This window comes from Camelus bactrianus, chromosome 11 (assembly GCF_048773025.1).
Source record: "Camelus bactrianus isolate YW-2024 breed Bactrian camel chromosome 11, ASM4877302v1, whole genome shotgun sequence".
NCBI classification, from domain to species: Eukaryota; Metazoa; Chordata; class Mammalia; order Artiodactyla; family Camelidae; genus Camelus; species Camelus bactrianus.
The window spans coordinates 41,338,952-41,354,323 of record NC_133549.1 but is presented as its reverse complement, the minus strand read 5'-3'; the positions used below and the strand labels follow the sequence as shown (position 1 = coordinate 41,354,323).

The window sequence follows — 15,372 nt, the reverse complement described above, 5'->3', positions numbered from 1 at the left end:
ACGCCCGCGCCTCCCGCCCCTTTCCTCCCCTCTTCTCCCTCCTGGGTCGCAGGGAGGCTCTGCGCCGCCCCTACCCTCGGTCTCCGATCAGGACCCACTCCCACCCAGTGAATGCAGCTCTCCTGGGGACAACCGGCCCCACAGCCCAGCCAAGGTCTCCCTGCCAGGATCCAGCCAGACCCCAGCCCGGGGAGGTCTTTTTCTTTGTTTTTCTTTCCTTTTTTGTTCTCCTGTTTGTCCTCTCACCCAGCCCATTCTTCTCCTGTGTTAACTTCCAGGTTCCCCTTATTATTATAGTGCCGCCCCCCGGGGCTCCGCCCCTGCCGCTGCTGCCGCTGCCTATGACCGCCACTAGTTACCGCGGGGACCACATCAAGCTTCAGGCCGACAGCTTCGGCCTCCACATCGTCCCCGTCTGAACGCCCACCCCGGAGGGAGGGAGGACCGACGCGACACGAAGCCTCCCGGCCACCGCCCCAGACCCAGCCCCATCCCAGGACCCCTGCAGCCCTTCACTTCACCCCGTCGAAGGCCGGACAGGACGGGTGGAATTGCGGGCGGAATCGCGGGCGGGACCCTCAGGCCCGGGCCCGCCGCCCCCAACCCCGCCCGCCTCCGCTCCCCGCCTGCCTGGACTGCGCGGCGTCGCGAGGAGGGCCCGACCCAGCTTGTCCCCGCCTCGCCCAAGCTGGCCCCGGAGCCTATCAGCCACATGGCCGGACTCTGGCCCCGCCCGCCGCTGCGCGCGGGGGACACGTTTCTGTGACACACAATCAGCGCGGACTGCAGCGCGGCTCAGCCCTGGAGCAGCCCGCCTCGGACGCTTCCGCGCCAGGAAGCCTCGCTGGAGGGACTGGGCAAAGGAAATTAAGAACAAAACTACTTTCTGTTGTAGGAGGAAGAGCCTCCTGCCGAGCCCTCGGGGAAAAGTCCTTACCCCCGCACCAGCCGGACTGACACCATCCTCCCAGTGTGCCCTGCCCCAAAGGTGGAATGGAATGGTGGTGTACAGGGGGCCAGGCTCTAGGGACACGGGTTGGGGTCGCCAGGTATTTCTAAGGTTGAGACCCAAGGCACGCAGGCTCCAGCAGCCCGCACTCACAGAGCCGACTCTTGGCTCTTCCCTACTCCACCTCAACAGCCCAGTTCCCCAGGGCCCAGGCACTTCCTACTAGTGACCAGACTCTCAGCTTCGCCTTGCCCCTACCTCAGCATCTCTTCCATCTGCTGACCTCGCAGTTCCCCCTCCTGCCCGTTATTTCCCCATCCCACGACGCTTTGCATCTCTCCTCCCTAACTCGCAGCCCCAACGGAGGCTCTCCCTTGCCTGCCTCAGGACCAGTTTCCGCAGGCCAAGGGCACTGGTCTTTCCCAAGCAGTTACTTGATGTCCCCCTCCCCCGATACAGACTCTCAATCTGCTGGTGGTAGGAGCAGGTTCTGGGCTGCCGTCTGAGCTGCGCGGGGTGGAAGTGGGGGACTGCCCACCCCCAGCCTCCCCCTCTGGCAGTAACTGAACAGAACCGCAAAAAGTCTACATTTATTTAATATGATGATCTTTGCAAAAAGGAAAACAAAACAAAACCCCAACAGGCTGCTGCTTTGTAGAAAGACGGTGTGTGTCGTGTGAAGGCGAACCCCTGTGTATATAACCCCGCCCTATCCACCCCGCCCCGCCCAGTAGAGTCCCCTTGGCCCGCCCGCCCTGCCTGTAGATACGCTCCGCTGTCTGTGCTGTGAGAGTCGCCGCTCGCTGGGGGGGAGGGGGGGGACACAGCTACATGCCCACTAAAGCACAGCACGTCCTGGGGGAGGGGGGCATTTTTTTACGTTACAAAAAAATTACGAAAGAAAAATCTCTATGCAAAATGATGAACATGGTCCTGTGGACTCCTCTCGCCTCTGTTTTGTTGGCTATTTCTCTGTAATTCCGTGTTTTCGCTCTCTCCTCATCCTTTTCCTCTGCATCTCTCCCCTCTGCTTCTCTCCCCCTCTGTCTCTGTCTCTCTCCGTCTCCGTCTCTTGTCTCTCTCTGTCCCTCCCTCGGCCTTTCTCCCCAGCCCTGCCCCGGCCGCCTTGCCCTCTGAGGCTAGATCAGAGGTGGCAGCTCTAGCCCCAGGGCTTGCCCCTCGCGGCTGTGCCCCGCGCGCCCTGGGCCGCCGGCGGCCGGGCCGCCCCGCCCTGTAGTTGCTCTCTCCGTAGCAGCGATGCGCCCTGCATGTCTCCTCACCCGTGGATCGTGACGACTCGAAATAACAGAAACAAAGTCAATAAAAGTGATAAATAAATAAATAAATAAAAATCCTTGAACAAATCCTAAAAGGCTTGGAGTCCTCGCCCAGATCTCTCTCTCCCCTTCGAGCCTTTTTATTTGAAAAGGAAAAACGAGAAAAGAGATTAGTTTAAAGGAACTGCCGTTGCCCAGCCAGGCTCCAGTGGCCCGAGCGGGGCAGCGAGCGAGTCAAGGTTTAAACTCCGAGGCCCGACCCATTCCAGTCCCTGTGGGGCTGGCCAGACAGGGGCCCCAGACCCAGGACCCAGCCAAACCCTCAAAACCCGATGGCTCTGGTCTCCTTGGCCACTTACAGCGCATCGGTTCGTTTTAATTCTTTTTCTTTTCTTTTCTTTTTTTCTTTTCTTTTCTTTTTTCTTTTTTCTTTTTTTTTCTTTCTTTTTTTTTTTTTTGGTGTGTGCACATGAGAAATAAATAATTAATAATAATAATAATAATAAATAATAATAATAATAAAATTTTGTATGTCACTCCCCATGGCTCCAGGTTTGTCTCTACCTGCCAACAGGCCTTCCCTCAAACTGGTCGATCCCCCAAAAATACTTCATAATCCTCCTAGCTACACTCCCATTGCGACGCCCTTCCCACCCCTTTGCCGAGACACTCTCGTTGTTGGCTGAAAGCAGGCAGTGGCCCAGACAAGCCTGCCCGCCAGTAGTAACTCTCCCCTCCCCAGCCCGACCTCGCCCTTGGGGCTGAGTTTTCGATTTGCAAAACTTCAGAATAACTTCGAGTGAGCCAATTTGGTCGCCCTGCCTCTCTAACCACACCCAAACTTAGGGTGCAGGCTCTCAGAACGCGACGATGGAGGCCCTCTCTGCGTGGGTGGAGGGTTGCTGTCCTGTCTCCTTCTTCCGCTCCTCCGCGCAGCTGCAATTTTTATCCCCCGGATCTGTATCCAAACCGCTGAGACCGCGGACGCTTGCCACAGGTTTCTTCGCTGCGCTTTTACTTCCCTGCCCGGACAGCGCCCAGCACTGCAGAGACCCGCGGAGAACCTGCGGGCTCAAGCCACCTCGCGCGCCCCTTGTGCCTTTCGGTGTCCGGGCCTGGGCGAGCAGCAGCTTGGATTGGTGCGGTCTGGTCTATCCCGGAGAGGGCGCGCATATGCCTAGGTCTGTGGGTGGTTGGTGGGTCGCTCCCATTTCTGTTGGTCTGCGTGGGTCTGCATGTCCCTGGGTGGGTCTAGGGGTGGGGAAGTGGGAGAACTGTTTATTTTTTCAGACACCCTTATTGTTCTTGTGCCTGGGTGTCGAATGAAGGATCAGTGTGTCTGTGTCTTTCTGTTCCTGTTTGGGGGAGGGATGGAGTGATTGTCCTGGCTGCTTCTGAGATACCTGTAAGGGGTCTTCTCTTCTTACCTTTAGTGGCCTCCCAGTTCCAGCTCTCCAACAAAGGCCACAGAGTCCACCTAGTCTCTGCCCTTGGATGCTTTCCTGCTTTGCCCCTGGGAAACCTTGCCAGTTCAGCTTCCATCTCTGCCTCCTCCCACTTGAAAGGCTCTTGAAGCTCTGAGCTGCCAGGAATGGCTGGGCAGCTGCAAGCAGAGCCTAGAGGCAGACTAAGGAGTGACTTTTCCCACTGGCTCAGGGCAGTGTCTCCTAGACACTTCCTTCCCCTCATGATTCCAACAGGCCTACCTTTCCCGAAGCCTATTTGCCCAGCCTGCCCACATCAGGACACTGCAGGTACCCCCAACAAATCAGCAAGCCTCTAATCAGGTCCACCCCCTTCCTTCTCCCTGCCCACCTGTGTCTCCTCCCTCCTCCCCATTTTAGCAAATGATAGTCCCACCTTCCATCCTGCCCAGTGCTGCTCCTCTTGATCACCAGTCTCTTAGAAGAGTGGTCTTTAAATTTCTTTGATCATACACCCTAGTTGTAAAAAGCATTCTGAATGTGTACTCCCAATGTAAGTACATTTACTTATTTCCAAATTCCATAAATGTACTACTAGACTAGCATATTATGAATCATATAAGACATAAAACAGAAAAAGAATGAAACTGGAATACATAGAAATAGAAGTTCTAATGCTGTCTTCTCATACCTCAATGGATTATCTTGCACCCCCTGGAAGATGTGCACCCCACTTCAGACATCCTGCTCAGAACCCATGAAAACCCAGCATGGCATAACTCCTGATCATTGCCTGATGCCCAGCAAGTGAATTCCTGGATGTTGTCAGAGTACTGGATTGGCCCAGTCAGTGCTGTGGTCATATGGAGCAGGCTGCCTGGCCCCCATCACCTGGCTTTGCTTCCTGGTGCCCCCACAATGGGAGCCCTGTCCTGCTCAACTCATCAGATTGGGAGCCAGGGCCTCTTACCTTGGTCCCATCAGAACTTCTTACCTTCTGTTCTATTTCTGGTCTCCTACATACCAAATTAGACAGTGACAGTCTGCTGTCAACAGTGACCACCTCTGGCCAGAAGCTTTCTTGCTGTGCCCCTCCTGAGGTGCTGATTTCTGCTTGGAATTAGCCTGAGGGCCCCAAAACATGTTCTCTAGTCCTTGACCAGTTGCCTGTTCTAACTGTAGTCCCATTTACCCATCCTGACTGCAAATAGGGCCTGCTCTCTAGCTTCATTTTTCCCCAGAACTCACCTAATTCTGACTCTACTAGCCCTGTCCCTACCCCACTCCCACAGAGCTCCCAGCTGAGGTGCACCAAGTATGACAGTTAGAAACTGTCCCAGGTTGAGGGAGCAGCAGAAACAAAGACACAGAAATATACCAGATAAAATGTGGCTAGAGTATCAGCTACCTGGGGAGAGACAGAGAGGGTTGGGGGAAATGGCAGGAGGTGAAGCTAAAAGTAGTTATGAGCCAGTACATTGGAAAAGTCAAAATGGTATCCATCACTTAATGGCTTCTTTAAAGAAGCTGCCCCATTCACAGCCCCTCCTGCCCATGTAGCCACCAATGATTGTTACTGCAATTGGATTCATGCACAAATCCAAGCTCAGCCAATCAGTCTCCCTCTCTTAGGACAGAGAAATAGGAAGTATGGAGAGAATGAGGCCATTGACCATGAGAGGCAAAGCCCAGTGGAGACCTTGAGGGGATTCCCTAGTCTTCTTCATCTCAGTCAAGGACCAGTAGCACAAGCCAAAACCCCAAATCTTCCCTGACTCCTCCTGTCTTTCCCACTCCAAATCTGATCTACTAGTGAAAATCAGACAACTCTACCTTTAAAACAGATCCAGAATTTGACCACTTCCGATGATCTGCACTGTACCATCCTGGTCCAAGCCTCTATAATCCTTCACCTTGATTTGCAAAAATAGTTCTAATTAGTCTTCTTATTTTCATCTTTGCCCCACCCACCCTAGTCTATTCTACCCCCAGCAGCAGAGTGATCCTCCAAAGTGAAAATCAGAGCATGCTCCTCTCTGCTCAGAGCTCCCCAGTGGCTCCCCATCTCCCTCAATGTCAAAGTCAGGATCCTAAAACTGATCTATCAGGCCCTACATATTCTGGCTATCCTCCACCCTGTCCCCTCACCTCCACCTCTACCACCCACCCCCAGCTGACTGTGCTCTGAGCCTGCTGACCTCTGTGCTTCAGTCACACCAAGCACAAGCCTTCTCAAGACATCAAGACGTTTGCTCTTGACGTGCCATTTCCTCCAGGCAGCCCCATGACTGGCTCCCTCACTTCCTTAAGATCTCTGCACACCCCCTTTCATTTGAAATTGTCCCTCCATCATTCTCTGTAGTTCTCATGGGACTGTCAATGAGAATGCCCTGTCAGCTCCTGACCATAGATGTGGGCCTGAGACCTATGTCTCGCTGATGGGAACGCCATGTCCCTGTTCAAAGCACATAGAGCCAAGTTAGGAAGAGTTCTCTCAGAAGGCTTGTTATAGGAGACTGGAAGAGAGGGGGTCTCTTCTTCTTTTGGACTGTGAGCTGCAGTGATGAGGGCTTTGGACCCTAGGGACAGCTCCCCAGCACACGGAGAGTGCCTGCCCGAGAGTGCAGTGGTCACACTCAGAGTCAGGCAAGGACACACATAGCTGAGAGGCAGACAGAAAAAGAGCTCTGGTGGTATCATTCAAGCCCCTGGAGCCAGCTAGGCCCAAAGCAAGGCCACTTGCAAGGGTCATAAGCCAGTATGTTCTCCTCTTTTTCACTTCAGCAAAACGTGTTGGGTACCTGCCAGTTGTAACCTAGAAGTTCTGACTTAGTTCTGGAGGGCATGAATGCCCTGTTATGCACGTTGGATTTTTTTCTATAGGCAATGAGAGCCATGGACAGTTTTTGGACAAGAGAGAATGGTGTGATAGACCTGAGTTTTTGGAGAAGCTCTCCATCTGTAATGTGAGGAGTGGGATACAAGGAGAGACAGTGGGTACACAGAGACCGGGACGAGCTCACTACACTGGTCCAGGCAAGAGGTGGTGGGGTCACACTAAGGATTAGCTCAGGAAGGCCCCTGACATGGAGACATGACAAAGTTAGACTTTCAAGTAAAAGAAGAAAAGTGCAGGGCGGGTGGTTATAGCTCAGTGGTAGAGTGCATGTTTAGTATGCAGTATGCACGAGGTCCTGGATTTAATACCCAGTACCTCCATTTAAAAAAATGCGGAATGGTGAACACATTGTGCAGGAAAAAGGGGAAAGAAGAATTTTATCACATTCACTCATACACATAAATGCTGGAAAGATAAATAATAATCTAATTTAGAAAATGGTTATCTCTGAGCAGGAAACTGTGGGTGGGGACTGGGTAAGGGTTAGATAACTGTGAATATGTTTTTTAAGGTAATTTTGAGTTTATTAAAATTTAGATTAAAAAAGTAAAGAAACAGACAACCAGGTCCTCAACACATATAAGCGTAATTGTTTAATGAATAAACCAGAGTTTGCTTTTTTTCTTGTGTGACTGAGGGAAGGGCCATTGGATTTGGTGAATAGGGGTCACCTGGTAATCAGAAAGCTAGTGCTTTTCTGAAGGTAGAGGGAGGGCTTCTAGGGGAGGGGTGGCTAAGACCAGAGGAAGTAGATGGAGGCAGAGTGTCAACAATTCTTTTGAAAAGTTTAGAAGAGAGGGGAACGCAAGGAGGGCCAGGAGATGCTGGGGTCAGTGAGCTCAAGGGAGGGTCCTTTCAGACTACGGGTGATATGGACAAGTTTGCGGGCTGAGGCAGAGGGTGGGAGGCAGGGCGGAAGAAGAGAGGCTGTTTGGAGATGGACTGAGGGGCTTATGGAAGGAGGCCTGAAAGAATGGCATGGAGGCATAGGGGTGAGTGGTGGAGGAGAATTAGAGAATTTTGCTGAGGGAAGGCAGATCATGAGGGTGTGGGGGCTGTATAGTTGCTCAGAGAGATTACAGGAGACACAATTGCTGTCTGCTGAGAGTTGGGAGAGAAGGACTGGGTCCAGCCTTGATGAGGGTAAAGAGTTTCAGAAGAATCCTTTTCAGAGATTTAGAAGGTAGTCTATGAGAGCAGAAGGAGCATGCTGCCAGGCAGCAGTAGGGAGAACACCTGGGGTGGCAGATCCTTGCCTTGATCCAGGGCTCTGCTTGCCCTGGAGGGCTCCATGTCTCTGGACACAAGTTTCAGGGCCCCCAGATTGCATCACTCTCCCCTCCCCCACCTGATCCACATCCCCTTCCTCCATGTGGCCTCACTACTTGATTGAACCCCAGCAGCTCCTCGGGCCATTCCCATGATCTGATCTTTGGGACTGTCCATCCTCAGGTGCCCAGGTTCGGCCTCAACTTCCTGGTAGAAGAGCCACCCAGATGCAACCTAGAGGCAGAACGAAAAGACCTCTCCAAGCTAAGAGCAGAAGGGACCCAGAAGTTGGCTCCCAAGATCAACAAGCCCTTCCCTCTGCCTATGCCTCAGTTTCCTCATGTGTAAAACCAGATGACCTCTAGGACTCCTTCCCACGTTGACATTCTAAGCTTCTGCAGTTGTATGTGGTAGGTGGCGAGGCAATTTCTGCGGCCAGGAGAAGTTCACGAAAGCTCTGTGGAAGTGGAGTGGGTTCATTCTGTTGGGGAAGGAGATGGGGGACTTTTTAAGGTAGAAAATGAGGCATAGATTTATTTATTTGTTGCCATCTTTCCCATCTGGGAGTCAGTACTGCATTTTCCCATGTCTCTTTCCAGTGTCTGTCCAGAGATCTCTAGAAGAATGCTGGGGACCACTGAAGGTGCAGGGTAGGGGACTAAGGGAGGGAGACAAAGGAAGCAGCTATTTGGGGCCAACTATATTTCCTACCTCCCCCAACACCCCCGCCTGCCCAAACCATCGCAGTACCCTAATTAGCCAGTCCCTTAGGCCCCTGTTAGCCAGGCCGGCTGAGCGCCCAACTCCCTGGGGACCAGCCCCTTACCCCCAAGACTAATCAATCCCTTTGCTCCTTGAGTGCATGAGCATGCACACACACACACTCTTTCTCTCTCTCTCTCTCTCTCCCCCTTATTCTCTCCCAGAGCCCCAGTCCCCATTCCAGTCTTCAGAGGGTTAACATAGGGTAGTGCTGAATTCCCCCAATGAAGACACCCCACTTCAGATGATTGAAGGGTTGGGAAGAAGCCAGGCAAAGTTTGGAGGGTCCTCTCCAACTTAGGGTTTTCTCTCAAACTTGTGGGATCAAGGATGGATAGCAAAGGATGCAGCCATGATTGGGGTGCTCTAAGGCACCCCAAGCCCTTAGGCTGGCACCTCTCAGGTCTCTACCTATGGTCACTACTCACCCCACCCAAACCCCCTCCCCCCTTCATCTCAGCCCCCCACTCATCTCCCCATCCCCCTACCCCCCGACACCCGCACTGTCAGCCCAAACACATGATAAATTGCCCTGTCAACAGAATTCATTCAGGGACCAATTAATTCCACAGAAATGAACCAGGAGCCATCAGTTGCTGAAAAACTCAGAGTGTGGGGAGTGGAGGGAGGGGGTGCAGGCAGGGGGGTGGGCGGCAGAGGAGGGGATGAGGAGGCTGGGGAAGTTAGTCTGACAGAAATTGGTCATTTAATGCTTAAGTGCACGCTAGACAGCCCTGTCATCGCCCGCGGCCCCTGTGCGGGATTAATTATCAGAGGAGGAGAGGGCAGCCCAGCCCAGCCCAGCCGTCTGTCACCAACAAAGGCTAGAGTTACCCAGGACTTGGCCACCCTGAGTCCATTTCCAAGTCTCCAGGCCTCCTGTTCCCTCAGCTTCCAGGTCCCCCCGGATCCCAATCCTAGGCCCAACTTCATCTCTTAGACCCTCAGTCGCATTTAGTCAAGGCCTTGCCATCAGCTATCTTAATCAGAAAGGCTTCTTTGGCCCGTTGACTGGGTAGGGCTCCATAACTCCCTGTGCTCCCCTATGATTATCCTCAACCATCTTGGGTGATAGTTTGTGCAGAGTCCAAGGCATGATTGTCCCAACTGTTGGTCCTAATCTGAGGGAATGGCACCATCTTCCACTCAACTGCTCAAGTGAGAATCCCACCAGTCATCATTGAATCTTCCCTCTTCTTCATCCCACTCAGCCAATCAGATCCAGTTGCCATCAGTTCAACTTTCTATTCGACCTCCTGGTAACACAGCAAATCTAGGCCACCTGCTTCTAGCTACCCCCTACCACCATCAGTAATTCTGCCTGTTCTCCTGATTAAGGCTCTTGCTTGTAGCTGATTTTATCTTTTAAAATGCAAATAATACCCTGCTGTGCTCCCCACCATACTCACACATACACAATAACTTCCAGTTTAAGACTCTTTGGTAGACCACCATGGGCTTGCAGGAGGTCAAGTCCAAACTCTTGACTCACAAACCACAAAGCCCTAACCTCTGCCACAAGCCCAGCCTCACCTCCAGCACGCTTCCCCTGCTGTCTCTGCTCCAGCCCCACTGGCCTTCCCTTCTTGCCTTTGCCCACACTGATCTTCTCAAAGCCTGAAAAACTCTTCCTACCCTGTGACATCCACCTTCACTTGACCAAATCCTATTCATCCTTGAGATCTCAGAATGCCACTCCCTCCAGGAAGCCTTTCCTTACTTACCTCATGAGGTACTTTTATAGCCCCAACCTTCCCCATTCATCAACATGTCACCCTACTTGTCCACGTCCTCTCTCTCCACCAAAATGTTGTTTCATGAGAATGGAGTTCATGTCTTTATCCCTGGAGCCTGGCACTTAATGGATACTAGAAGATATTTGTTGAATAAATAAATGAATGAATAAAGCCCTGATCTTGTCTTGGCTCTATCCCTGGCCTAACTCTGGGGCCAAGCTCTGCAGTCAGACCTCTTCTAGCAGCCCAAGACACGCTGGGGTGGCTGGGAAGATGAGAAACCCCCAGGGAACACTCAATCAACCTGTGAGCCCATCAGACTGACCCAAATCAGCTGTCCTGGGTGGGTTGGGATGAGGCTGATGAGAAAACATCCAGCAACTAGAATGAATAGCCACAGAGATAAAATTAGGAAAGAAAAAATAAGAAAAATAGAGGATAAATACAGAAAGTATAAACATCTGATTAATGGGAGTCTCAGAAAAAGAGGACAAAGAAAATGGAAGTGAGAAAACTATTTTAAAAAATATTCCATAAGTTTTCTCAAAATGAAAAGCATGAATTTCTAGACTGAAAGGGACTATTAGATACCCAGCACAATGGATTAAAAAATTTCCACACCAAAACACATAATCATAAAGTTTTAGAACACCAAAGGATAAAGAGACACTTCCAGAATGAGAGAAAGAGGGGAAATACAGTAATTTAAAAATAACAGTGGCAGCAAACTTCCCAACAGCAACAATAAACTATTAGATAAAGGAACAATATCTTCAAAATTCTTAGGGAAAAATACTTTCAAGTTTAGAATTCTATACCCAACTAAAATATCAATCGAATATGAGACTAAAATATTTTTCACACTTCCAAATTTCCCCAAAATTCCCATGCATTCTTTCTTTAAAAATTACTGGATAATGTTCTTCATCAAAAAATGAATGAGTAAACCAAAAAAGAGGAACACTTAGGTCTAGCAAAAGATTTAACACAGGAGAGGGATGAGGAGAATTCCCAAAATGATGGAGAAGGGAAATTTCATAATGATAGTTGTGCAACATATCCATGGAGTAACCAGTACAGACAGGCATTAGAACAGGTACACCACATATAGCTGTGTAAATTGTTCACTGACCACAGGTGTCTGGTTTGGGGGCCATAAATGAGAACCAAAATTCATCTTGCACTATGCTTGCCAAGTCATATTCTTGATGCATCAAACCTAGATGAAGAAGACATCCTTACTAATTGATCTTCCCAAACAGAGCACTATTCTGTAATTTGTCATCCCAGGAATCTCCTTTTTACAATTCATCTGTCCAGAGGGGGTGCCTTTAAAAAATTTACTCTAAAGGGACATTTGTGTTAGTGATGGCCCTGAATGGAAAAATCATAGGTCCAAAAATGATGTCACAAATAAAAACATGGTAACAATAGATTACAAAATATGCTTGACAAAAAGTATGATTCATATTTCTTTTTTGGAATCTGGACATGAATTAGGAATAAGTAGCTAGAAAATTTAGCAGCTTGTTGGGGGAACTGAGGCAATTATTAACTGGAAAAACAAACAGTTATGCAAGAAATAAAATGTGATGAAAGTCACATGACTCAAATAGTCAATAACAGATAGTCAATAAATAATACCTAAAAAATGAAAAGTCAAAAAAAGCAAGATAAACATATTTCAATAGAAATAAGTAAGCAAATATCAGAATATGTAGCTAAATAATTTTAAAATAGTAGTCTATGGGGAGCTAGTAAGGGATAGCTATTAACTTCTATCAGTTTAATTTTTGAGTTATGACTGAAATAGGGGATGGGAGGTAGTAGGGAAAGGGAGAACCCTTTCTTCTTTTAAACGGTTATATTTTTATTCTTATCTTACAAATTCTTATGCCATGCACTGTTTATTTAATCCTCATAACAGTTTGAGGTGGGTACTAGTATCATCCCCATTTGACAGAAAAGAGTTGGCTATCATTTCAAGTTTTTTCAATAAGAAGGAGTTCCTTTTTAAATAATAATTTTAAAAATAATGGGCCATATAAATCTATTTCCCTTCTCAAATGACAACCACTTGGCTGTTATAATTCTTTCATTCTCCAGTATAAAAAGTCCCTGTTCTTCCAATGATACCTCAAAGGTAAAATTATACATTGCAGTTATTAATAACACTTTTTTTCACTCTCAAATGTATCCCAGTTTAGCTAATATTTTATGGTCACTCTACTCATAGGACTCTGTGTTTAGATCCTTTACAATGGGTGTTGCCCTCCCTGGACATGACTCTTAAGAATGGTCCTCAGCCTTGAACCTGGCAAAATTTGGAACCTTAGTGGGACCATTGACCTTTCTTATTCCAAGCTTTCTGCATCTATTAAGGCACATTGAGAACCTGGCATCATCTTACTCCTGACAGCACCACGCAACTGATTCACAATGAGTTATCTGTCACATAAACTTGGTCTTTTTCAAGTGATTCATTCTTAAACCAGGGCTCCCAACCCTATATTTGTGCCTTTGATCTTTTTAACTTGACTGCAGAACTCCATATCCACCCTCCTCCAAATGTCATTTGTTCACGTAGGATCATTGTTCCAGCCTGTCAAGATCATTTCTAATCGCAATTCTGTCATCCAGCATATTAGTGATTCTGTTCCTCTTTGTGTTGTCTGGAAGTCTGACGAGCTAGACACCTACATTTTCATATGAGCCACTGATAGAAATATTACATGACCAGGGCTGAGCCACAGGTTCAAAGGCCTTCTACTGGAAAGACATAAGCCCTACCATCATCACACCTCTTTGGGTGCAGTGAGTCACCAGTTATGAATCCTCCAAGCAGGGCCATCATACAGCCCACATTTCTTCACTGTATCCACGAGAATAATATGAAAAACTGCTTCATATCCTGTTGAAAGCAAAAAACAGTATCCTCTGCATTTCCCTAATCTCCTCATTCAGGTGTCCTTATTAACAAAAGAAGTGTGATATTCTGATCTTTGGCATGTGTTCTTAGAGAACTTGTTCTGGCTTCTGCCAAAAGGTAGACACGTTCTCCTTGTTAGGCATTGCCAGACCTCATATATAATCATCATTTCCAGAATTTTGTCAGGAACCAACATCAATCTTGACATCCTTTAATATCCAAATGCATTGTCTACTCCTTGCTGAGCATAATGGTAGTAGTCGTGAATTTCCATCGCATAGCACCCTTCCAACCCTCCAAGATTCTCCAAAGGTCACTGAAAGCAAATTCCTGATCACAAATGACCTTGATACCTATCTGGACCTGGAACTTTTTATCATTATCTTTTCCTACTATTTCTGATTTGAAGCCACTCTCCTCAACACTCTGGAAAGAAGAAAAGAGGAAAGGTAGCAGCTTTTCTCTATGTCTTTGGCTAGCATCATACCATGACTTTCTACCCTAAAAATTGTTCTGGATATTAAACATATTTTATTTATTTATTTACTTAATTATTCATTCATTAATTCATCCATCCATCCATTCATCTGTTCGTTCATGTTTAACCACACAAGTAATACTTACTAAAATATAAATATTACAGATAAGGTTAAACTCTCATTGATCAGTCCTTCTAATTCTAGTCCATTCTTTGCTGTTATTAGCTTGGTGTATATTCTTCTATGCATTTACACACATTTATGTGCATAAAAACATATATTTGGGCTTTTTTTTTAACTATGTTGACATATCCTATAGAACATATTACCACATTAACATTTTGCTGGCAGAACATCTCCAGGTTTTTAGCACTCAAACTTTATAGAACACATGTATCTCACAACAATGTTTCTCGGTTGCTGTTCATTTAGGGAAAACATATACAGTATATGTACCCCCAAAGCTCGATATGGCATTCTAAGCATAATGATATACAGGGAAAATGCCAAGTTATTTTTCAGGTAGAATTGGTAAGGTGTCAGAATCATGCGTAGACATTTTGAAAAGTGTGAACAAAGAGGAGGTGAGTCTGGAGTGTGGCTGATACTGAGAGGCCTTATTATTGCCAACAAAGTAGCCATTCATTACGACCATATTCATTGTTTGGTAACCAGGAAGCAATATTCTGAGCATTTTACATCCTATCATAATAATTTGTTAATTCTATATAGGCATTTTACTGAGATTTAGTTACATTTTAGGAAATCTGTTGAGAGATTCAAGTTGACACATAACCTGTTACCATTTTTCCCATTTAAAATAATGGAAAACAGACTCCCAGTTAGTATATTAACAAAGAATGTGTGATTTGAATGAAAGGATTTCTGACATTAAGAGAGAAACTGCCTGTCCATAAACAGACAAAGGGATAAACAAAATGTGTTTCATCCATACAATGGAATATTACCTGGTCATAAAAAGGAATGAAGTTCTGGTTCATGCTACAACATGGATGAAACTTGAAAGCATTATGCTAAATGAAAGACCCCAGACACAGCAAGACAAATATTGTATGATTCTATTATAGGAGATATATCTTATAGGCAAATGTATAGAGACAGAAAGTAGATTAGAGTTTACTAGGAGCTTCAAGAGGTGGGAATGGGGAGGTACTGGTTGATGGGTACAGAGTTTCTGTTTGGGATGATAAGAAAATCTTAGAAATAGATAGTGATCATGGCTGCACAACATTGTGAATATAATTAATGCTGCTGAATTCTATAATTTAAAATGGTTAAAATGATGAATTTTATGCTATATATATTTTTACCACGATAAAAAAAGGAAAGGCACCATGGGGCAGTAAGATGATTATCTTTTTTTTTAATGTTTCTCTTCTTTTATTTTTTTAATAATATTTTAGGGGGGCAGGAATTAGGTTTATTTATCTACTTTTAGAGTAGGCACTGGGGATTGAACCCAGGACCTTGTGCATGCTAAGCATGTGCTCTACCACTTGAGCTACATCCTTCCCTTGGCACTCTGTATTTTAAAAACTTTTTAGCACTAAGATTCTTATTTACATTGAGTCTTACAACATGTGGAGAAATTCAGGGAGAATCTTGTTCTTACTTTACTAAACTTTTT

The 15,372-nt window shown here is 47.1% G+C and overlaps 1 protein-coding gene across 5 annotated transcripts in view; it reads left to right on the top strand.

Moving 5' to 3' along the window:
* Positions 1-2,765, top strand: part of PAX2 (paired box 2) — an 80,918-nt gene extending 78,153 nt beyond the window's left edge. For 3 of the 5 annotated variants that reach the window (XM_074373764.1, XM_074373762.1, XM_074373761.1), the window contains one exon: positions 279-2,765. In XM_074373764.1, coding sequence (XP_074229865.1) covers positions 279-355 — 77 coding nt within the window. In that variant the 3' untranslated portion in view covers positions 356-2,765. The remainder of the gene's footprint in view (positions 1-278) is intronic. The other 2 variants (XM_074373763.1, XM_074373760.1) reach the window with 1 other exon arrangement.
* The last annotated feature ends 12,607 nt before the right edge of the window (positions 2,766-15,372 follow it).